The sequence below is a fragment of the Arachis hypogaea genome, chromosome 19 (assembly GCF_003086295.3).
Source record: "Arachis hypogaea cultivar Tifrunner chromosome 19, arahy.Tifrunner.gnm2.J5K5, whole genome shotgun sequence".
In the NCBI taxonomy this organism is placed as follows: Eukaryota; Viridiplantae; Streptophyta; class Magnoliopsida; order Fabales; family Fabaceae; genus Arachis; species Arachis hypogaea.
In genome coordinates, this window is record NC_092054.1 from 32584707 (window position 1) to 32609656 (window position 24950).

The 24950-nt window shown below is 36.2% G+C and overlaps 2 protein-coding genes across 3 annotated transcripts; one reads left to right on the forward strand and one right to left on the reverse strand.

Moving 5' to 3' along the window:
* Positions 1 to 968: 968 nt before the first annotated feature.
* LOC114925943 (uncharacterized) lies at positions 969 to 1364 on the reverse strand. The gene has a single exon (XM_029295732.1). The coding sequence runs from the start codon at positions 1362 to 1364 to the stop codon at positions 969 to 971; it is 396 nt and encodes a 131-aa protein (XP_029151565.1).
* A 3996-nt stretch (positions 1365 to 5360) lies between these two features.
* On the forward strand, positions 5361 to 14190 carry LOC112775679 (protein SEMI-ROLLED LEAF 2). 2 transcript variants are annotated; one of them, XM_025819483.3, is made up of 20 exons: positions 5361 to 5524; positions 6758 to 6896; positions 7141 to 7215; positions 7335 to 7456; positions 7675 to 7789; positions 8027 to 8155; positions 8291 to 8338; positions 9142 to 9344; positions 9459 to 9655; positions 9826 to 10124; positions 10231 to 10377; positions 10667 to 11074; positions 11167 to 11316; positions 11711 to 11795; positions 11896 to 12020; positions 12524 to 12715; positions 12803 to 12937; positions 13124 to 13261; positions 13440 to 13649; positions 13833 to 14190. In XM_025819483.3, the coding sequence occupies exons 2-20, from the start codon at positions 6762 to 6764 to the stop codon at positions 13950 to 13952; spliced, it is 3033 nt and encodes a 1010-aa protein (XP_025675268.1). In that variant the 5' UTR covers positions 5361 to 5524; positions 6758 to 6761; the 3' UTR covers positions 13953 to 14190. The 2 variants fall into 2 exon arrangements, with proteins under 2 accessions (XP_025675268.1, XP_025675267.1); XM_025819482.3 differs by having other exon boundaries at positions 5369 to 6157.
* Positions 14191 to 24950: the final 10760 nt, after the last annotated feature.

The following is a 24950-nucleotide window of genomic DNA, read 5'->3' on the forward strand; positions in this document are numbered from 1 at the left end:
GTTCAACATTGCTTTACTTCTTCAGTCAATTGATGTTATCATAGTATTGTATGGTTTGTTGGGTAGGAATGATTAAATTATACGCTTATTTGGTCAATTGATGATATTATATTCATGTATGGTATATTAGTTAAGGTTGATTATACTATATACTTACTTGGTCTGATTGTATTATATACAGGTGACAAAAGTACTCCAGTTGAGACAGGCAAAGGCTACAATCTCAGGATTGATCCACCGCGTCGTAGCGTGAGTCGATACATGCTGTCTGTGTTCAAAAAGGCCGCGAAGAAATGCAAGAACCTTGTGAACTTTGGAAAGTGGATAGCGAGGAAGTAGTTGTGGTGTAGTTAGTTTTCTCTATGTATCAGTTATCTTTCGTCAAGTATACTTTAACTACTTATGTATGACTAAACTTTCCTAAGTACCAACTAAGTATTGTATGTTTCAGTTGAATTTCCTAAATTTCATTAAACAATTATACGTATGATGGCTTTGCATGTGAATCTTTACTTGGACATAGGTTACAATGATTCAATTATCATAAAGTACATTAACACAGGTTACAATGATTCAATTATCATAAGGTACATGTACATAAGGTTATAATGATTCAATTATCATAAAGTACATGTACATAAGTAACATGTTTTTCAAATATCATATGAATCTACTGCGCATTTATGGTCAGTACTTGGACCACCTCCCTGACGGCATCTACTATGACTGTGTCCCTCAGCCCCACATTGCCTACATCGCCTCGGACGACGTAACATCCGTGTGTCCATCTCATTCAAGAAGCGCGTCATCCTGGGGCGACCTATGGAAACGCGTCTCAAATACGGATTCTGTACGAATCGAGGACCATTGTAAGAAGGCCACGTAGTTGGATTCCCGAGTGGCCTAAACCTAGCCCGATAAACGTGTCTAACTTGGTCCATCTTAAAAACATCATGCACATACACCTGTCAATCTAGTTGTTGATTTGCACAACATGCAAACACATGCCGGCAAGGAATCCGGTCCACCTGGAACTCACCACAGTCACATCGTTGACGACGGAGGTCAACAGCATACTCCACTCCACTTGGCATCTCGCGTACTTCAAAGACCTCATTCTGCCCGTCGAAACAATTAACCTGAATGTTTCCTGATGCAAGTTGATTTGCATGAATTTTGGAGGTCACATGCTCAGAAAAAACATGGCCAGCATTGATCTGAGCCTCCGCCTCGGCTCTTTTCTGTATGAACAACTCATTAAGTCTGTAGAATGTTGCTTTCACAAGTGCAGTGATAGAGAGATTGCGTGCACCTTTCAAGACTGAGTTGATGCATTCCACTAGATTAGTCGTCATGTGACCCATCGGTAATCACCATCGAATGCCAACGCATACTGTTTATGGGGTATACGGTCTAACCAGTTAGTGTACACCTCGCCCCGCTCTCGCAAACGCTGGTACCGCACTTACTTGCGAACCGTCCTCGAATATCCTGCACAATATCAAATACCAGACAAAAAACAAGGTTCACGAAGTTTATATTTATCGCAGGTATGTTAATAACGAACTTTGAAGAACTTAATGTTACCTATATTGACGACAAGCTTTTGAAGGTACGGTGCCTTGAATTTTCTCAGAAAGTTTGACTCTATATGCCTGATGCAAAACATGTGAAAAGCTCTAGGAAGTGACCAAGCTCCGTTACTGCGTTCCACAGCTGCATTTATGGACTAATGTCGGTCCGGTATAAGTCCGACACAATCCCGAGTCCCAACATGTTGACGCAGGTTACTAAGAAAAAAGTGTCACGCATCAGAAATCTCTCCCTCGATAATAGCAAATGCAATCAGGACGATATTGTTGTTACCATCCTAGGAAACGGCCACTAACAAGCAACCCTTATACTTTCTGTATAAGTGAGTCCCGTCCACCTGGACAACTGACTTACAATATCTGAATGCTTTAATGCAGGGATAATAGCTCCAGAAGACTCGATGCAATACCCGGATATCAGTTACCAAGTCATCCCCTTGATATGCAGGCATAGTCTCAAAATGTACGACAGCTGATGGCTCCTTATGACACATGGCCTCGAACCATATGGGCAACGCTTCGTACGATGCTTCCCAACCTCAAAATATTTTCTCAACTGACTTTTGCTTAGCCAACCAAGCTTTCCGATAACTGACGGTGTAGTTGAACTTCGACTGTACTTCAGCAATAACTGATTTTACCTTTAACAAGGGGTCAGCCTCAACCAACGGCTTTATGGCTTCTGCAATTGTATTTGAATCCAGCTTCGAATGATCCTGAGAAATGGTTGCTCTGGTACAAGTGTGACTGCCGTTGTATCTCCTAATAACCCAACAGTACTTTCTGCTGATCATGCTAACTCTGATAAGCCAATCACACCATGACCCTTACTGTGTACATTTCGCATAAAAATGTCAACGGCTCCGACTCGTACACACGGTAGTCTACACTTCTTCGGAGGGTATACTCTTTCATCGCCTTAATAACAGCTTCCCTAGAACTGAATTCCATTCCCACGGCGAATTCACCATCTGCGACAAAAGAAACTTCTGCCAGGACAGCAGCCATACCATAAGTATTTAATAAATGATTATGTAATGACCAAAATTAAAAGTAAATCAGTACTGACAACATCAATAATGATATAAATAAGCTTTACATTACGCTATTATCTCAATCTCAATAAAATAAAAACACAAACACATTAATACATACTGTTAATTAATACAAATGATCTAAATAACTAAAAATAAATACTAATCGCCTAAATAACTAAAAATAAATACTATAACAAATACTCATTAATAAACTCTAATTAACTAAATAACTAAATAAATACAAATTAACTAAATCACTAAAAATAAATAGTAATCGCCTAAATAACTAAAAACAAATACTATCACAAATACTAATGAATTAACCCTAATTAACTAAATAACTAAATTAATATAAATTAACTAAATAACTAAAAATAAATACCAAAACCCTAAAGAACTTCATAAATACCATAATAAATACTTATTAATAAATTCTAATGAACTAAATAAATACAAACTAACTAAATAACTAAAAATAAATACCAATCGCCTAAATAATTTCATAAATACTATAATAAATACTTATTAATAAATCCTAATTAACTAAATAAATAACTAAATAACTAAATAAATACAATTTAACTGAATAACTCAAAATAAATACCAACACTCTAAATAACTTCATAAATACCATAATAAATACTTATTAATAAACCCTAATTAACTAAATAACTAAATAAATATAAACTAACTAAATAACTAAAAATAAATACCAATTGCCTAAATAATTTCATAAATACTATAATAAATACTTTAACAAATACTTATTAATAAATCCTAATTAACTAAATAACTAAATAAATACAATTTAATTGAATAACTCAAAATGAATACCAATACCCTAAATAACTTCATAAATACCATAATAAATACTTATTAATAAACCCTAATTAACTAAATAACTAAATAAATACAAACTAACTAAATAACTAAAAATAAATACCAATCGCCCTAAATAATTTCATAAATACTATAATAAATACTTATTAATAAATCCTAATTAACTAAATAACTAAATAAATACAATTTAATTAAATAACTAAAAATAAATACCAATTGCCTAAATAACTTCATAATACTATAATAAATACTTATTAATAAATTCTAATTAACTAAATAAATACTAGTTAATAAATACTAATTATTTCAAAATATTTTTATCTTAAACTTGACTAAATAAACTTTTTTACAAATAATAGATTGAGTACCTGTACTCATATAGCCCGAAAACTCTGGAGCATGCATGGATTCCAAATCCAAAACTCGCATGAAAGATGGCTCCTCAAATGGCACTTCGTTCGCAAGTGCATTTGCCACGTCTGTCACATTCGGAGCCACAGTGTCGTCACCTTGCTCTTCATCTCTGTCTGGACCAACAACTTCGTAATTGCTTTCGAACTCTTCCTCACTGTCACTATTGTAGTCTTTTTGTAAAATATTTCGGTCGGCCTCAGATTGTTCGAATTCAATGTACAACTCGATAAACGAGATTTGAGCACAACTTTCAATATACATTGAAAACATCTCCTGCATGCTCGCCTCATCCGTTATATATTTGGTCTGAAATTGAACGAATCCACCAAATACTGGTACAGGATATCTGTATAAAATACATGATATTTTTCTTGACATATCCGAATCTATCTTCTCACAAATCACGCCTTTAAGCTCTTCAAACGAAATTGTGAAGGGAATAACAATATCTAACGGATCTTCACAAACAAATTTTACTCCTTCAGGCGTCTGCAACAAAATCTGACCAAAATAATACACTTTCAAAAGGACTCTTTCATCCATTTCTTTCACTCACTTAAACAAAAACAGAAACTTCACCATCAACTTTTTTTTTCCAACCCAAGTAAACAAACACCAGACCCAGAGAAAGAAGAAGAGAAGTCGAACAAGATGAAGAAACTTGGATCTGGTCGGCTGTCTACGGTTCGCACACCTTCACAAGTATATATATACACACACAACTCAGACCAACCGAGTTGTTTAACCTAATTCAAAAATACTATATAATAATGAAAACGGACCGTCCGATTTCATTTACTGTAAATTAAAAAAAATAGTCCTCATGCATAACTCGGGCCCAGCGACTAGTAGAACCAAATTCGAAAAACAAATCAACGGAGAAAACGGACCATCCGATTTGATCACGGAGATATCACACGGTCCGATTTTGTTTAAGTGAATTTTGTATCCTCCAAGCAAAACGGACCCTCCGATTTGTATACAAAATTTTAAAAACAAAGAATTCGGAGGGTCCGATTTCTTCACACTAAATCTGAGCAAAAGGCTGTCCTACAAATTGGTGTAGCACCCCCATCTTCCATAACCCGGCACAACACCTTCACCTCTTTCATAACCAAAAAAATCAGCCAAAAAAATCACCCCAGCAATTTCAAGGCGAGTCAAATTGCAGCCAGTGATTTTTGAATTTATTCAGATCGGATCCAACCATTTTTATTTTTAAAATGTAAAAAAAAGTTTAAAATCGTCTCCAATACTTTTTTTTTGTCAAAAAATAAAAAATGATTGGAAATGGAAAATTGAACCCAACAACTTAATTCGTCATATGATTCCGTATTTTGGGGAAAAAAAAAAATACAAAAACACCAATATCTATGAAATTCACACATTCTAGTCTATATTAATTTTTTTTTAGCCTAATAATGAATGATACTTGATAATAAACTATATTATCCTCAGTATTTCCGTTAATTTATTTATACAATCAATTGTTGAAATTTATACTTTTCATGCTTGACGCAAGTTAATACACTTGTTATGCACTAAACTTGTGTCAATTTTTCTCTTCATGTATAAAGTAGATTAGAAATAAATCTAGTAACTGAAGAACAATGAACATACGAGAAGCTCCTACACCATGCGGTATTCGCTGTTCTTAAACCTGAACTCCAGAGTTCAAAATTAAAGCTTTTTCTTCGGTCATTACCTTTTTTTTTTTCCTTTCAAATTTTTAAATAAAGCTTGTCTTTTCTGCTCCTACTATATACGGTATATTGACTTCAAAATAAAGGATTTTTGCAGCATCGGTTTCCATAACAATAAGCGTGCAAGTTGGTGACAACGATTGAGGTTGTCTCGAGCTTTGAAAATAACCGATCAAAGTCTGAGTTGTGTCTTGAACGTTCTGAATCCTGACACCAAAGTTTGAAACACTACTCCCATAGCTTTACCTTTTCCTTTCACACCCAAAATAATATCAAATATTTAAATAATAATAATAATAAAGAGTTAGAGAAAGGTAACTGGATTTGGGTTATCTGACACTATCACGTGATCTACCACTCACGACATTGGTTTCGTGCTGTCTTAAAACAAACAGTACCTTTAGCCCACGCGCCATTTTTCTTCTCTCTCTCCCTCTCTCCACTGTTATTATGGCATTATGCTAATGGAGGTTGCTGTTGCTGTTGTTGTTGCTTGCGTTTACTTTGTATGAAGCTCAAGGGCTTCAATTTTTCACTCCCGGATCTTCTTCTTTTTCTTCCTCAAGCTTAGGTAGTGTGAGCTCACTTTTTTTTTAAAACCTCTTTTTCGTTTTTTGGATTGGTTTCTCTAATATCCAAACATTTGGTCTTTTTCCTCTTTAAATTTTGGTTGGTGTTACGATTTACATTTTGTTTTGGGATGTAGTTGATCGATACTTACTTGTCAAGTTTCTACTTTTACCGTTTTATGTAGTTTCTGCTTTTTATATTCTTTTCTGGGTAGCTGGTTTTCCCTCTTTTATTTCTTTTTATATTTTTTTTTATCTTTTGGTGCTTTTCAGTTTGAAACTGAACAATGAACATGACATACTTGTAACTGTTTGTAAATTATGATAACCTCCAGTTTCAATGTGTTAACATTCAACCTTACCCCCCTCCCCATTTTATCTATTTGTTCAGTTGTTTCGAAATCTGTTCATGTTCTTTGGATCATGACATTCTTTCAACCTTCTTCAGTTCTTTGGTTTTGTTAATGTTAAGCCTTTTTTGTGTGTTTTGGTCTTGGTTTTGCTTGTGTTTCTTTTTCCTTTTCAGATTATGGTTGTGTTATAATTTAACTAGGTATGCTCTAAATTTTGTTGAATATTTCTCTGGATTTTGGGAAATGCAGGTAAATGGGAATCATTTCAAGGAAGATCTTTCCAGCATGTGGAAGCATGTGTGTTTGCTGTCCTGCATTGAGGTCGAGATCACGACAACCGGTCAAGCGTTACCGAAAGCTTCTTGCTGATATCTTCCCCAAATCCCCTGTTAGTCTCTTATATATCAAACTCTTTTGCATTGAAAATTTGATTAGTTACCCCATTGATCTCATTTTTTTTAGCTACATTGTTGCTAGTTTTAGGTGATGCCCCTTATTTTACCATTGTGACAAATTTTAGTGGTGACTATTGTGTATACTAAGAAAAAGGACTTAAGATATGAATGATTATGCAGCTATCTATGTGAAAGGAAGATTATCAGACTCTTATTTTCTTTTTAAATACTTAATAGGATGAGTTTCCAAGTGAAAGGAAGATTATCAAATTATGTGAATATGCAGCAAGAAATCCTTTCCGGATTCCAAAGGTATTTATTCTTTGTCTTGCATGTTTATTGGCAATGCTGGTAAAAGAAAATTGGGCATGCTTGGTTTACACAGTCTATTTTCGAAGTTCATGATGATATCCTTTTTCTTCCCCTGATAGATTGCGAAACATCTTGAGGAAAGGTGCTACAAAGAGCTCAGATCTGAGCACATCAAAATCAAACCTGTCAAGATCGTCGCAGAAACTTTCAATAAGTTGATTTCTGTTTGTAAGGTGCAGATGTAAGTTTCCTATCTGATTAATAGTTAGCTTTTGTTTCCACATTCTGTTGACGGTTCGATATCAAACTATTAATCGTCTCTACCACGCAGCGCTCTTTCTGTTGTGATATTGATACCTGCCATATGGTTTTGCACGATTGACGATTCATCTTGATAGTCTATTTTTCTAAAATACAAATTAAAAGTTAGATAATAATGATGTGTCCTTTTTATTGCAGAGCATACTTTGCGGTTAATGTGCTTGATGTGATGTCGGAGCTCTTGGGTTGTTCTAAGGATGAGACCATCCAAACACTTGGTTGCCAAGTCTTAACAACTTTCATATACTCTCAGGTGAAAATGCAATCGAGAAGGCCGAAGCTACTTTCGATGTTTGCTTATGCATAAGTGTAATTTCATTCAATTAGTATTTACTTGGATGTATCTATCAAGAAACAGGAAAAAGTTAATGAATACTACTAGTACATAGTAGTGATAATCTGAAGCAGTTATTTTTTGTAGTTATAGGTTTTGCCTTGGCTATTGCTTTTAGATTATCTCTCCTTATATATTGACACAATGAAAGAACAGGTTGATGCAACTTATACTCATAACATGGAGAAGTTGGTGAGGAAAGTATGCATGCTATCGCGGGAGCATGTCGGAGCACTTGAAAAGCGCTGCTTGAGGGCATCAAGCTTGCAATGCCTTTCCGCGATGGTAAGTAGAGTGTTCGATCCAATTCTGTGTGTGCTATTTTTATGTTGTATTTCAGTGCATGGAGGTTGGTTTATTTCCATTCCTACTATTTTCTTTTAAAGTTTCATGGTATATGCGTGTTGATTTCCTTGGCAGATTTGGTTCATGGCTGAATTTTCACACATATTCGTGGATCTTGATGAGGTAAGTTATTCATCATTGTTGGAAGTGACATTGTAATGAAATACTCCCTTTGTTTCCATATCAATTGAGAAACCCAAAATCAAGGATTTTTACCAAAATATCCTTATGTTTTTTGCATGCCATTATTCTAGTAGTTTTTGAAACCAGAATTTGTCGTGGGATTTTATTCTTCTTATTCATCATTATCAATCTTCAAATTCTCTTTCTAAAGGCTGGGATGCCTTTCAACACACTTGACAAAATAGAAAAATTATATAGATTATGCTAAACAAGCAGGTTTTGCTACCAAGAAACTCAAATAGAAAGGAGAAGAATATTAAGAGTCAACTCATTACTAGGAAGGATTCTATGTTTAGCAAGAGAGAAATTGAGAGAATGAGAGTGAGAGTGATGAGGAAGAACATGAAGAAATCGGAAGATTAAGACTGAGTGAGAGGATACGAGAGTGAGATTCAGAGTTTTTGCGTAACCATTTTGATGACGAGAGTGAGAGTGAGTGGTAACACGCGCTTAGGGTGTTAGTGTTTTTTGTTGGTCAGGGTTTTGAACTATTTTATTGTGTAAATGCTTCATTGTTTATTGTGCTTAACATTACGTAGAGAGCAAAAGTTGAAAATACTTGATCAATTTTATTTTATATTAAAATGTGAGAATGATAGACAACTAACTCAAGAAAGTTTAACAAATATTGTGAACGAGAGGGAGCAAATTTACAGTGAACACCTCCCTTTTGATTTCCATCCATCATTCTGTCATGTTCTTTAATCAATAGCTGGTTTTAAATTGACATTAGCAAAATGCAGATCATTGATGCCGTTTTAGATAACTACAAATGCGGTACACCAATTGAAGATGGTGGAGTGAGGGCAGAGCCTCATCATAATTGGGTGGATGAGGTTGTCCGACGTGAAGGTCGCGGTGGTTCAGTTGTCAGTGATGGCATTCACTCTAGCTGCTCCATCATCCAGCCAGAACCAGAAAAAAAGGATCCTTCTCGATTGACCAGGTATTCCTGATATTCAACAACTTACAAGAATGTTTTGTATCTGTGGTGAATTTGCCTTTAATATTGGCTGCTTCTAAAACTGTATTTTCTTTTTATTTTTAATCATTGTTACAGAGAAGAAAGTGAAACACCAGAAATATGGGCTCAGATATGCATTCAAAGAATGGTTGAGTTAGCAAAGGAAAGATCTACTATGCGCCGTGTAATGGATCGGATGTTTGTTTACTTTGATTCTAGGCAGCATTGGGCTCCTCAGCAAGGGCTAGCAGCAAAAGTCTTATCCAGCATGGCCTATTTCATGGAGAACTCTGGTATTATTATCTCTGACACATTCCGGTTCTATGAATTTCATAAATAAATCATTCTTTATTCAAATATGTAATAAATTTAGGATTTTAAACAGCTATGATCAATGCTATGTTAGGTGCTTCTGTAAATATTTTTATTCTTTTCCCATAATATTGTCTTCCTTCCTGTTCAGCTTTTTCTACAGGGAATCAACAGTTAATTCTAACTTGTGTGGTACATCATTTGGATCACAAAAATGTTATGAATGATCCAAAACTTAAGACATATATTGTTCAAGTTGCCACATCGTTGTCTATGCAAATTAGATCAGGTGCAGGGTTGAAAGAGATCGGTTTTGTTGGTGACCTCTGCAGGCATCTAAGGAAAAGCCTTCAATCCTCCGGCAGCGAATTTGTCGGCGAGCAAGAGTTCAATGTGAATATCTCTCTCCAAAATTCTATTGAGGACTGCTTACTAGAAATCGCCAACGGGGTAGGTTTGTGTTTTCATTCTTCCCCCGCATTATGGTTTTCTAATAACTAAGTTGCTGCAAGCTATTTAGTTACTAAATTACTGCATTCCTTTTCTTCATTTACAGGTCACTGATACCCAACCGCTATTTGACTTGATGGCAATAACCCTGGAAAGTTTACCATCTGGTCCTCTTGCTAGGGCAACAATCGGATCAGTGATAGTCCTTGCTCGTGTGGTCACCCTAGCGTTGTCTCGTTTAAATTCGCAGCAGGTGAGGAGCACGTTTCCATCCAGCATTGTCTAAAGTAAAGGATGAATATTGCAAACAGAAGCTAGAATATTAAGTGATGCAATTAGTAAACTACTTTTTGTGATCTTGACAAGGCACTATGGTGTCGTTTGATCCATGTAGTTAACCTTACCTAATAGGATAAGGCTTGGTGGTGGTTTTTGTTGTTGGTGGTGATGTTTTGTTTTTCATTCTTTTCAGTAATTAAGAGTGAATGATACCCATCATTTCAGAGGATACATCTAACAATTCTTTTTACGCTTCCACCCAGGGATTTCCTGAAGTTCTTCTCGTGCAACTTCTAAAAGTAATGTTGCATCCAGATTTGGAGGCTCGCGTTGGAGCACACGTAATATTTTCTGGGCTTCTTTTCCCAAGTTCCTTCCAAACACATGATGATTCCTCTATCCGGTCTGTATATACGGATCGACACAGTAAAAAGAGTTTTCAGACTGCATCTACATCTGCCTCTATTACGGCTTTACTTGAAAAGCTCCGCAAAGATCAAGATGGCATTAAAACTGAAGGTCATGGAAGTGCCATTCATGATGGTTGCAAGGAAAAAGATATTACTGCTGAAGACTACAAGCCAGGGTATGGCTTAAAGAATTCTCCTAACTTCTGCAAACTCAGCTCCATCATTGATAGGGCAATGGGATCACCGAGTTTGACTGACACTGTAAGTACTTGAATTGATTTTGGTGCCTTTTTAGTCAAGAAAACAATGAAAAACTGTTATTTACCCAGTTTTTGTATTGAACTTTCCTTCAGGAATTAGGTATTATGAAGTTAAATGAGGATCAAATAGGACAGTTGCTTTCTTCCTTTTGGATTCAAGCCAATCTTCCTGATAATTTACCTGCAAATTTTGAGGCTATATCTCACTCATTCATATCAACACTACTTGTTTTACGTGCAAAGGTAGGTTTGTATGTCTCATGCTGCCTGCTATTTCAATTTAATTCATTTTGAATTGATAGAACTGAATCTTCAAAATAGCATGACACCACAGTTCACTGAAATAAATGAAATTTTCCCTAAAATTCTACAGTAGGCTTAGCTATGAAGCGAAAATGTAACTTCGCTGATCTCATCAATTACACTTAAGAATTATTTTTTGTTTGACTTTGGTCTGGTTGCATTTGACTTAGTTACAGTCATATTGACTAGCATGCTTACCAAATATATGATTTCATACTTTGTAAGCTTTGATCCTTCAATTTGTTATGAATCTGGATCAACAATTTTGAGTGCATGATATATACCTTCATGATTTCTATTTTTTGCCTTAGTCTTTTAAAATTTATTGTTGCAGAACCTGAAAGACAAAGACAACCTGTTGATCCGCTTCTTCCAGCTTCCTCTGTCTCTCTGGACTATGTTGCTGGACTCCAGTAATGGTGTGACCTATTGAGTGTTTATGATGCATATCCGATTTCAATGGAACTGGATCTTTGACTTCAAGGAAAAATTTAAACTTATGTACTTATGTTGTGGCAGGAATGTTGCCGCCATCACATCAGAGGTCCGTTTTTGTATTATCTACTGGCATGTTGATGTCTGCCTGTAAAGTGTACCAGATTCATGATCTGAATGATGTGTTCACATCGTTAGCAATGTCTGAAGTGAGTGGCTGATCTCATTTTGATACTTTGCTAGTGTTCTCTTAATAGTTTTGTTTGGCTCGTCTTGTAGTTATCCTGGACCATGTAAAATATTTTGGCTCGACCTGTTTCTGCACTTGTCTCCATTTCTAAACAGGCGTGTGTCCGGATGTCTCTTATACCTATCTTGAAATAGTCTTCAAACACAGTCATACACATTGTTTGGTAGCTATCTCAAGATAGAATTAGAGAAAACTGAGCCACAAACTTGTTTGGGAGAGGAAATAGATACAGTTACCGCAATGGACAATGTTACTGTCCTGGAACAAAATTTACTCAATTTGTTGTAAGCCTAAAAAGTGGGACAAAGTACAGAGACAACTTTTTTGTCTTGTTTGTATTTTTTGTCTTGGACACTTACCAAACACAAGTGCACAACCTAATTGATATTGGCCATAAAACACCGAACTTTATGCATGTTATCTCAAGAATGTCTTAATAACTTCCTGCTTCTATATAATCAGGTTGATCCATTTTTGGGTATCAATGATGATCATCAAGTATATGTTAAGGTCCATGTGGATTTGAGAGAATATGGTACTGCTGCAGATAATCAGGTGGCCATGTCAGTATTATCTGATCTACGGAGCAGAATATGCAAATGTGATGAGATCATAAAGAATCACTTGGCTCAAAATTTAGCTAATATCACAGAGGTACTCTTATTTTATCCTGAAACACTATTTGTCCATGAATCATAACCCTTTGTATTTACTTTATCTCTCTGGTTTCTGTTTTTCAAGCTGCATAGAGATAACCTGACAACGCTACTCTCGGAGACATTTAAGCCGGATGAGGAATTTGTTTATGGTCCTCAGTCAATTCTTGATCATAATAAGATGAATTTTCATCCCCAGGATTCACTGTCGTTTGATGGGGTACGTATTCTCATCTCTGTTTGCATCAAGTTCACTAGAATTTGGAGAATCTAGAGATAGTGGATATTGTTATTCTGATTATGATCAGTATTTGAGAATATTTAGTGGGATGCACAGGGGTATTAGGGTCTTTACACTACTGAGTCAGTTATGAATCTGTTGGTGATAGTTGTCCTTTCTTGGTAGGATTTTCCTTCTGGCTCAGGAGTTGAGGATGACACAATAAGCGAAGCATCTGTCTCAGACCTTTCTCGATTTGTTCCGAAGATGCCTCCATCCCCTTCTGTGCCTCATGTTATAAGCATTGGACAGCTTATGGAATCGGTACTCTCTCTCATGTTTGTGTATTTATCATGAAAGAAGCTCCTTCTACACGTAAACTCGCTTAGTTTTGCATTTATTTATAAGTGGACTTAGTTTTCTTAATGATGCATTTGTTTCGATGTGACTCACCAATGTTCCTATAAAAGCTCAATAAATAAGCACATCCACTGCTTTTCAGGCACTAGAGGTAGCTGGTCAAGTGGCAGGGTCGACCGTCTCGACCTCACCCCTTCCATACAACGCCATGGCCAGCCAGTGCGAGAAGCTCGGGACATATGCAAGGAAGAAGCTTTCGAATTGGCTGACTTTTGAGAATCATCATTACAGTCCAGCTGCTGATAAATATCTTCCTCCAATATGTGATAACTGGAAATCAGCACTTGAAAAGGTTTGTTCTGTATCTAATTCTAATGTGTTCTACTGTCAATTTAATAAAATCACTGCAGATATGAAATAATTACCTTTTGCATATAATCATGGAGTTTCGAAATGTTGTTGTACTTATAAACTATTTTTTAACCTAAAGTTTAAGTTTGTATTATAATTTGTTAAAAGTGTATATTGGGTGCAGGAAGTGAAGAGCGGAGAGAATAGGCAAGTAGCGGCAGCATCGCCGAGGGAGCCATGGCTGGCAATGAAGCTGCCTCCTGCTAGTCCCTTTGACAATTTCCTCAAGGCCGCTGGCTGTTAACATATTATGTTAAATCTTGTTTCTTTCTCATTAAGTGTGTTAACATTTTGTATAGGGCACTAACTAACACGCTAAACTTGAATTGAATTGAAGGGTGAATGCTCCTTGTAAGGGTTACTCAATTATCAATTCTAACTGCATTATTGTCTATGGAATGGTACTGTTTAGGTGGGGAAAGAGTGTTTTATATGTCACTCTTTCTTATTTTTATCTAAGACACGTCCTGTTATGAAGTCAACTGGATAGGGTTTCTTCTATTATTTTTTTTTTTTTTTTTTTGGTTTCCCACGGTATCCCCCAACCCGGCAGGTCAAGGACTAATCCGTCGCGGTACTGAGCTCCATTTAAGGGTTTGCCGCTGGCCAATGGGTTGCTGCATGCACAAGGCGGGATTCGAACCCCCGACACTTGCTTAAGCGGACTAGTGAGCTAACCACTAGACCAACCCAACTTGGTTGGTTTCTTCTATTATTAATTACAATTAGTAGCACTATATCATGGCACATGTACGGATCCATAAGACCATATCTGCTATCAAGGATTGTGTCATTTAAACAGCTGTTTTTAATTATGGTGATGATTGTTAGAGTAGGGTTACCACTCTTACCGTCATATTTAATGGGCAAGGCGGTGGTTGTTTAAATGACAATGATTTTTGTTGTTTAAATAACATTTTTCTAAGCTGAACAAAACAATTGCATACTCCGAAGAGAAAAAAAGGCATCATTAATTTTTTCCCCTTTTCTAATAAATACCATTGAGTTAGCAGAAATCAATACATAATATAATCAAGTGTTTAGACTTGCATTGATTTATTTAAGTAAACAAGGTTGGCAAAACAGTTACTGATAAATGTGAAATTGAGTGTAATTTGAATATTAATAAACAATTCTTAATTAATAAGAAAGAATAGTGTATTGCCAATGAGTAATAGTTCAAATAGCATAATCTCTCCATATTCATATAAGAGGTTGCGGGTTTGAGTCTTCATATCTTTAATAAAAAAAAAAAAAAAGAAAGAATAGTGTATTAATTCAGTAATTCAATGAATTAAGGATATAATTGATAAATTAATAATAAATTTTGGATGGGGAGCAAAGACTGAGTCCAAGAACAAGACTAAGACATGTAAAAATTTATGGGCTGGGTCTACACTTGTGTTATGTAATACAGGTACTAGCTGAGTGAGGGTGGCGGTAAGACTTGAAACTTGAAAGTGATTGAGTGAACGTGTGTGAGACTCTGTTTGAGAGGGAGAAAGGGAAAGAGAGAAAAAGAGAGAGTATAGAAAAATCAGGGGTTTTCAAATTATATATGCGTGATATTTTAGTAATTGCATATTAATGAGGGAATGGATCTTTTTAATTGTTAAAAAAAATTGAGAGAGTAAAGTGTGATTTTTAACCTTCTATTATTCTCTTTCATATTTATTTTTGGTCTCACTTATAAAACTAATGGTGAGAGATCACACTTTACTCCTTCAATTATTAGGAAAAATGGAGAGGATCCATTCCCATTAATGGGTATTAGATACTCACGGAATGAAATTTAAATTTCTCAAAATAGTCGTGTCGTCGAAAAAAGTTACCATTTCTACTAGCTATTTTTTTCCCCACATTCTGAAAGGTGTTTAATGAGTTTTTCATATAGATAAAGTATTATAGATAAGAGTTGTTTATATATAATTTTGGTTAAAAGTTTTTAAGAAAGTAAAATGAGATCTTTATTTGTAGAAAGGATGGAAAGGAAAAAAAAAAGTAGAATGACGAGAAAACATTAACCCTAATTAAGCACCATGTCATACAAAGAGAATATACTAATGAGCAAAATGAAGAACATATAAATTAAAATAAGGGTATTTGCTATTGTAACAATTGGAAAAGAGAAAGTAGAGGGCCAACTATGTTATAAGCTAACTAAGCCAATTTTTTTTTTTTATAATTTTAATTTTTTTTCTTTTAAAATTCATACACAAATTACCCTAATTTCAATTTTATTCCTACTCACCATACAAAACTACAAACTCTAATTTCTCTCTCCCAATAATCAATATTACATTTTTTTTTTCAATGTCCTACACTACCGCGGTTTCATCGTGGCGTCTCCACCGCCCTGCCGCAACATCGACAAGAGTTCGCGCGACTCCGTTGCTGTTGCATACCGTCGCAACCTCCACTCATGCTGCACGCCTCGCGACGCAAGTCAACACACTACAGCGCCGTCGCTTCATCGTCGCATTGCCGCTTCGTCGGCCCCTCCTCCGTCACAAAACCAGTAGCCGCCACCCCCACCGCCGCTCACGAACGTACGCTCGTACCCTTGCCCTCGCGTCGCCGTCGTTGCGTCCTCCACCACCATTGGTTTTTTGTGATTTAGATTTTTTTTCGATGTGATTTGAATGTTTTTCAAGTAATTTGGATGTTTTTCGGTATAATTTGGATGTTATTTTAGTATATTGTGGATATTTTCTTCATGTAAAGTGGATTTTTTTTTTATATAATTTGGATGTATTTTTGACATAATTTAGACTTTTTGGTATATTGTGAATATTTTTCGGCCTTTAGTAAGAAATTTATTGGAGTTTAGGATGTGAATATTTTTTTTACAAAAAAATATATAATTACAAAAAAAAACATCTACAGTATTGAGAATAAATTTAATATGATTTAATTTTTTTTTGATATAATTTGAATTTTTTTATGTAATTTAGATTTTTTTAATATAATTTAATTTTTTTTAATATATTGTGAATGTTTTTTTTCCATGAATCTTAAAATACCGTTCAAATAAGAGTTGATTGAAATTAGCTACATTTCTTATTAGTTACTTAACAAAATTGATTATAAAAGAGGCACCATTTTTATTTTATTTTAATTTTTATCCCAATTCATCTTCTCCATAACTCTTCTTGTTTCATCTAATGTTTGACTTGCATTTTTTTTCTTGTCCCACACCCATCCAAATTTTTTTCTCTGGCTGGCCATAATTAAAGTTTACTTAAAGTTCTGACATCGTGTAGCATGAATGAATTAATAATCTTGTTTCAGTTTATAAAATACTCTCATTAGTCATTTCTCTTTCTCAGTATTTTATCTAAGATTTTAAAAACCCAATCCAATATCGAATCAATAAAGTTAGAGGTTTAATAGTTTAAAAGTCTAAATTCAAAACTCAACGAGAGTTGATCCAAATTTGATATAATAAAATAATATTTTATATATTAATTATATATATAATTTTAAAATTTTTTTTTATAATTTTAAATTGATTAATTGTTAAAAATTAGGCTGGTTCAACTAATTTACTGATTTGTTGATCGTTTTTTTTTTTAACGGATTCATTGAAAACTAATTTTTATTATGAAGCGATCGTATTTGTATTAATTTTTGGTTAACCCAATCGAGCTGGTTAGTTTAATATAATTCAAAGAAGCATTGCTATTTGAACAATGGCAAATATTATTAACAACTACGATCTTTTTAAGAAAAAGGACCTTTATTAGTGGTGGAGCCTGGAGGCCACCTATGACCCTATGAGGCGTACATAAGGGATGCCAACCCTAGACCTAATAATTGACCACAATTTATAAAGTACAAATATCTCCATTATTAGGGGGTTTACTGTTCATGATCCGGGATTACTTTCATGTTTATCATAATTCCAACTCCAAGCTTCCTACTATGTCTTTTGTGGGCTGCCACGCACGTGCCAATTAAGTGTATGATTAGTTATTGGGGGTTACATTCTACAAGTGATTAATGAAAATGACACCATAATAATATATTACTAAAATCCGTCCTTTGTTAGACTATTATGAATTTTCATAATACTCCAATATTCAAATTATTGACTTAAATATTCATATAGTTGTTGCATGATTTATGTTTAAAGAATTTAAAATATAGTAATAATCCTTAAAATTTTGGGCATCCAAAATATAATTTGGTCAAATTTCACCATTTTTTTGTTTAAAATAATTTTACCTTGAGATAAGTTCAATTCGATTTTTAAGTTTTAAACAGGTACAATTTGATCGAATTTTTTATTTATAAATTAAAAAATATTTTATTTATGAAAATAAATAATTTGTAAAATAATTACAAAAATATATAGTATGTCTTATCTCGTTTATAGTGTAAACGAGATAAATTTATACGTATTTCGTTTACACTTTAAACGAGATAAGACAAACCGAATAACACGTGAGATACATGTAAACTTATCTCGTTTACACCCTAAATAAGATACGTGAAAAATTATAATGTTTACAGTGTAAACGAGATACCGTAAGACAAATTTTCAACATTTATAAAGGGATGTGTAACCCTTGATATTCTCCACATACATTTCATATCTTCTTCCCCTTTGATAAATTGTCTGTGTGCATCCTAATTGTCGTATAAGAAACAGTGACAATGGGGTGATATTTGAATGTGATAATCCGATATTGTTGCGCACTCGGCAAGTAAGTTTATTGTTCGAGTTGAAGAGTCTAATATTGAGTAATCTTGGTGGTTTAGGGAGAAAGGAGATTGAAAGGGTGGGTATGGGTTGCTAGCACCGTTGGAAAACGGAGTTTTTCGGTTTCGTCTGTTTCGACTCCATGGCAACGAGCATGTACGCCTCATGTTTGACATCCATGAGAGAATCATGGCGGAATAAGTGATGGAGCTTTTCGTGGAGATTGGTGATGTTGGTAGCGGTGGATCCATCCACTCAGCTTTTGTGCAGGATGACCCACCTCTCGCACCACCACCGATTTATGTTGCTAGTCCAGTGAAAAACATGGACGTAGATGATGAAAACTCCGACAAGGAGTATGTTGTGGATAGCAACGATAGTGATTTTTCTAAAGATGATGAGGAGGAGGAGTTTGTACCAGAGACGCCGGCCGAGGCAGCGGTGCGCTATATTTTGCCTCCCCCACCCGATTCCGTCACTATCAAATGTACCAAGTCACTATTATGCATTGGATCTGGACACGATGCATGTGAAAGCTCTGTTTTCCAACACCGGAGAAGACGATTACAACCTAGATGGTGGGGTGGAGTTTTGGGTTGGCCACAAATTCAAAAGCAGAAATGCAGTAATGTAAGGTGTGAAAAACTACAACATTCGCAGAAGTGTTGAGTACCGAGTGGTCGAATCGGAACGATTAAAGTACCATGTGCATTGCCTTCAAGCTGCAGCTGGATGTCCCTGGAGTCTCGGTGCCGTACCATTTGTGGAAATTACGGAAGCACCCCTCTACTGGATCTCTGTACAAACGTAGCCCGAGGTGGTAGGCAACGTCCTGCAGGGGGATGATGCACTCACCCATGGCAGGTGGAACGTGTGGGTCTCCAGATGCCAGCGCTCCACGAATGTCGTGATCAGGGAGTTGTCAAAGACGAAGTCCTTGAGAGGCACCATATTGCTGAAGCCATCCTCCCTCAAATATGGGACGATGACGTCCGATGGTGGAAGTGTGTGACTCATTTACCGAGAAAAAAGTAGGCCAGGCCTCTAACAAAAAATAAATGATCCAATTAAAAAAATAAACTTCCAATGAGCATTGACATAATAAATTGATTTAACTATTATATAGATTTATTTAACAGAAATTTACAAATATATACTAACTGAATTTATTTAAATAAAACTTTTTACGTTAATAATTACTAAGTTAATTAATAAACATCTCCACAATACGTTAATTAAAATAAAAAAATTTTCTAAAGTAATTAATAAAAAAATTTTAACCGTTCTAGATACTTCTTCTCAGACTGTCCTTCTATTGACTGTCGCAAATACCAACAGAAGGGTCACATTAGCTATAATTGTCCACAACTGTTCTGCCACTATTGCAAGCTCTCAGGACATTTGATTACTACCTGTCCTACTCACCCGCCACGTCCTGATCAACTCAAGTATCATTCTCGTCCCAACTTCTCCAAAATTGTGCATGTTTCTACTGTTGCTGCTAATACTGAATCTACCACCTCTGCTCCTCTCAACTCGTCTCCTGTCTCTCTATCTGATATTGCCTCTCTTCTTCAGCATCTTTTCTCCTCTTCTGGTAATACTCCTACTACTTTTTCGACTCTTCCAGGTAATTCTAAATGGTATTTCGATTATGGTTATTTTAATCAAATGTCTCCTTTGCGTCATCTTTTCTCGTCTTTGTCTCCCACTACAAATGCACCTCCTGTTAATACTGCTGATGTTTCCCTCTTGCACGCGACACACAAGGGTTCTATTTCTCAGTCAACTCTTACTCTCCGTAATACTTATTATATTCCAAAATTGAACTTTAATCTTCTTTTTGTTGGTCAACTTGTTGATCTCAATTTTGATGTCAATTTTTCAAATTCTAGTTGTCGTATATAGGTCGTCGGATGGGACAAATCATCGGGACTAGATGTAAGGTTGGAAGGTTGTTTGAACTTGAGAATCTTCATATTCCTCTTGAGACAAATCTCTGTGCTGCTTCTTCTCTATCTACCCTTCACTTGTGGCATCACCGTCTTGCCCACAGCTCCTTAGAAAAATTGTGTCCTCTTGTGTCTCAGGGTATTTTGGGTCAGGTTAATAATGAGTCTTTTTTTTATTGTATTTCTTGTCAAATTGCCAAATAACCTATTTTATCTTTTCCAATAATTCATCTCTTGCTCTCCTTTTGATCTTATCCACTCGATGTTTAGGGCCCCGCTCCCACCACTTCTATGGGAATGGCTTGGTATTTTGTCATTTTCATTGATAATTATTCCCGTTTTACTTGGGTTTATTTGATGACTAATCGCCATGAGCTACCTTCGATTTATATTAATTTTGCCACTATGATCAAAACTCAGTTTTCCAAGGTCATTAAAGTTTTTCGACGCAATAATGCTATAGAATATCGTGACTTCAAACTTTTAAATTTTCTTGCAGAATATGGTACTTTGTCTGAGTTTTTTTTCCCGGTACGTCTTAACAAAATGGCCGAGCTGAACGCAAATACTGTCACATTCTTGGCTCTGTTCGTGCATTGCTTATTTCCTTTTCGTGTCCTGAGCGTACTTGGGGTGAAGCTGTTCTTACTGATGTTCATGTTATCAATAGACTTCCTTCTTCTATCCTTGGTAACATTACTCCTTTTGAGCGTCTTTATCATGCTTCTCTAGATTACAGTTCTCTTCGAGTTTTTGGTTGTGTTTGCTTTGTTCTTCTTCAGCCTCATGAACATAGTAAACTTGAACCTCGGGCTCGCATGTGTTGTTTCCTTGGTTATGGCACTGAACACAAGGGTTATCATTGTTGGGATCCTCTCTCTAAATGTATTTGTATATCTCGTCATGTTATATTCTCGGAGCATCACATGTTTTCTAGGTTCTCCTCATTTGAGTCCATTCCTCCTACTCAGTCACCATTTTTCACTAACCCCAATGTTGATCTTTTTCCTAGTGATGGTTCTACAGGTTCTATCTCAAGTCAACCTCTATAGTCTTGATGAGCGGATATTTTATACGCTTTTTGGGGTTAATTTCATATAGTTTTTAGGATATTCTAGTTAGTTTTTAGTTTATTTCCATTAGTTTTTAGGAAAACTTCATATTTCTGGACTTTACTATGAGTTGTGTGTTTTTCTGTAATTTCAGGTATTTTTCTGGCTGAAATTAAGGGAGTTGAGCAAAAATCTGATTCAGGTTGAAAAAGGACTGCTGATGCTGTTGGATTCTGACCTCCCTGCACTCAGTGGATTTTCTGGAGCTACAGAACTCGAAATGGCGCGCTTCCAATTGAGTTGGAAAGTAGACATCCAGGGCTTTCCAGCAATATATAATAGTCCATACTTTGCTTAAGGATAGATGACGTAAACTGGCATTCAACGCCAGTTCTCTACCCAATTCTGGCGTCCAGCGCCAGAAAAGGATTAAAAGTTGGAGTTCAACGCCAGAAATGGATCCAAACCTGGTGTTGAACGCCCAAAACAGCCTTATACACGTGAAATGTTTAAATCTCAGCCCCAGCACATACCAAGTGGGCCCCAGAAGTGGATCTCAGCACCATCTGTTATAGTCTACTCACTTTTTGTAAACCTAGGCTACTAGTTTAGTATTTAAACAACTTTTAGAGACTTATTTTGTATCTCATGACATTTTAGATCTGAAATTTGTACTCTTTGACGTCATGAGTCTCTAAACTCCATTGTTGGGGGTGAGGAGCTCTGCTGTGTCTCGATGAATTAATGCAAGTATTTCTGTTTTCCATTCAAACATGCGTGTTCCTATCTAAGATATCCATTCGCGCCTAACTATGGAGAATGTGATGATCAGTGACACTCATCACCTTCCTCAATCCATGAACGTGTGTCTGACAATCACCTCCGTTCTACATCAGATTGAATGAATATCTCTTAGATTCCTTAATCAGAATCTCCGTGGTATAAGCTAGAATGATGGCGGCATTCATGAGAATCCGGAAAGTCTAAACCTTGTCTGTGGTATTTCGAGTAGGATTCAGGGATTGAATGACTGTGACGAGCTTCAAACTCGCGAGTGCTGGGCGTAGTGACAGACGCAAAAGGAGGGTGAATCCTATTCCAGCATGATCGGGAACCTCAGATGATTAGCCGTGCTGTGACAGAGCATTTGGACCATTTTCACAAGAGGAGGGGATGTAACCATTGACAACGGTGATGTCCCAACACACAGCTTGCCATAGAAGGACGTGCGTGCGTGAATCAGAGGACAGAGGAAAGCAGAGATTCAGAAGACAAAGCATCTCCAAAACTCCAACATATTCTCCATTACTGCATAACAAGTAACCTTTAACCCATGCTCTCTTGTTTATTTGCAATTCAACTGATAAATACAATTGACTTCCTGTCTAAGAATTGCAAGATAACCATAGATTGCTTCAAACCAACAATCTCCGTAGGATTCGACCCTTACTCATGTAAGGTATTACTTGGACGACCCAGTGCACTTGCTGGTTAGTGGTACGAGCTGTGAAAAGTGTGATTCACAATTCGTGCACCAAGTCTCCTAGTCTTCTGCCTTCTCCATCTCCCGATGATTCTAGACCAAACGATGATCCTGCTCCTACTGTCATGCCTCCTCCTTTCACTCATATTTCTAGGGTAAGAAATCCACCACCTCATCTTCTTAATTATCACTGTTTTTCTACTATTCTTCATCACCATAAACCTAAGTCATTCAGAGAAGCCTCCACAAATCCAAGTTGGCAGCAAGCAATACAGGAAGAAATTCAGACAGTTGAAAAAGCACATACTTGGAACTTGGTTGATCCTCCTTTTGATGAGGAAGTTGTGGATAGTAGATGGGTATACAAGATCGAGACCCGCTCTGATGGTTCTATTGACCGTTATAAGGGACGATTGGTTGCTCAAGGTTGTATGCAAGAGTATAGTATTGATTATGAAAAAACTTTTTCTCCTGTTTCTCGTCTCACATCTGTTCAAGCTCTCCTTGCCATTACTGCAGTAAAAAAATGGTCTCTCAGTCAGATGGATGTGAAGAATTCTTTCCTTAATGAGGATTTGAAAAAAAAGGTCTATATGAAACCACCTCCGAGTTATCCTTGTCCTTTTGGCAAAGTCTGTCTCCTTCACAAGGCACTTTATGGTCTTAAGCAAGCCCCTCATGAATGGTTTGACAAGTTTAGCACCACTATGTGCAATCTCAGTTTCACTTGCAGCTCTCATGAGAATGCTCTCTTTACTCGTAAAAGTGAACGTGGAGTTGTTCTTCTAATTTTGTATGTTGATGACATGATCATTTCTGGAGAAGATATTGATTGTATCTCTAATCTCAAAGCCCCCCTTCACCATATTTTTTAGATGAAAGATCTTGGTTCTCTCAGTTATTTTTTTGGTTTAGATGTCATATCCACAGATGACGACATCTATCTCTCTCAGGCTAAGTATGCTTCAGATCTTCTTGCTCGCGCCGGGATTACAGATAGTCACATTGAGTCAACTCTCCTTGAGCCTAATGTTCGATTTACCCCTATGATGGCACTGCTTTGGATAATCCTACTCTTTATCGACAGTTAGTTAGAGGACTCGTCTACTTAACTGTGACCTGACCAGACATCGCCTATCCAGTTTATGTTCTTAGCCAGTTCATGTCAGCTCCTCGTACTACTCACTATGCGGTAGTTCTTCGCATTCTTCGCTACATCAAAGGCACCCTATTTCATGGATTTTATTTTTCTACCCATTCATCTTTATCCCTTTAGGCGTACTCAGATGCTGATTGGGCTAGTGATCTCACTGATCGTCGTTTCACTTCTGGTTATTGTTTGTTTCTTGGCGACTGATAAACCACTATTTTATGGTTTATCTTGTGCTCAATTGAGTGGATTTCATCAACTCTTTACCCACTTATTCATACTATTTGCATGGTTTTATATTTCCTTCCTAATTATGTGTTTTGATTGAAAACATGCTTCTTTGATCTTATAATTGCTTATTATTAATCATCTCTTATTACCATTAAATGCCTTGATATGTGTGTCAAGTGCTTTCAGAGATTATAGGGCAGGAATGGCTTGGAGGATGGGAAGAAAGCATGCAAAAGTGGAAGGAATGCAAGAAGTTGGAGAAATTGCTAAGCTGTCCAGCTTGACCTCTTCGCACTCAAACGGCTATAACTTTAGCTACAGAGGTTCAAACGACATGAGTCTCTAAACTCCATTGTTGGGGGTGAGGAGCTCTGCTGTGTCTCGATGAATTAATGCAAGTATTTCTGTTTTCCATTCAAACATGCGTGTTCCTATCTAAGATATCCATTCGCGCCTAACTATGGAGAAGGTGATGATTAGTGACACTCATCACCTTCCTCAATCCATGAATGTGTGTCTGACAATCACCTCCGTTCTACATTAGATTGAATGAATATCTCTTAGATTTCTTAATCAGAATCTTCGTGGTATAAGCTAGACTGATGGCGGCATTCATGAGAATCCGGAAAGTCTAAACCTTGTCTGTGGTATTCCGAGTAGGATTCAGGG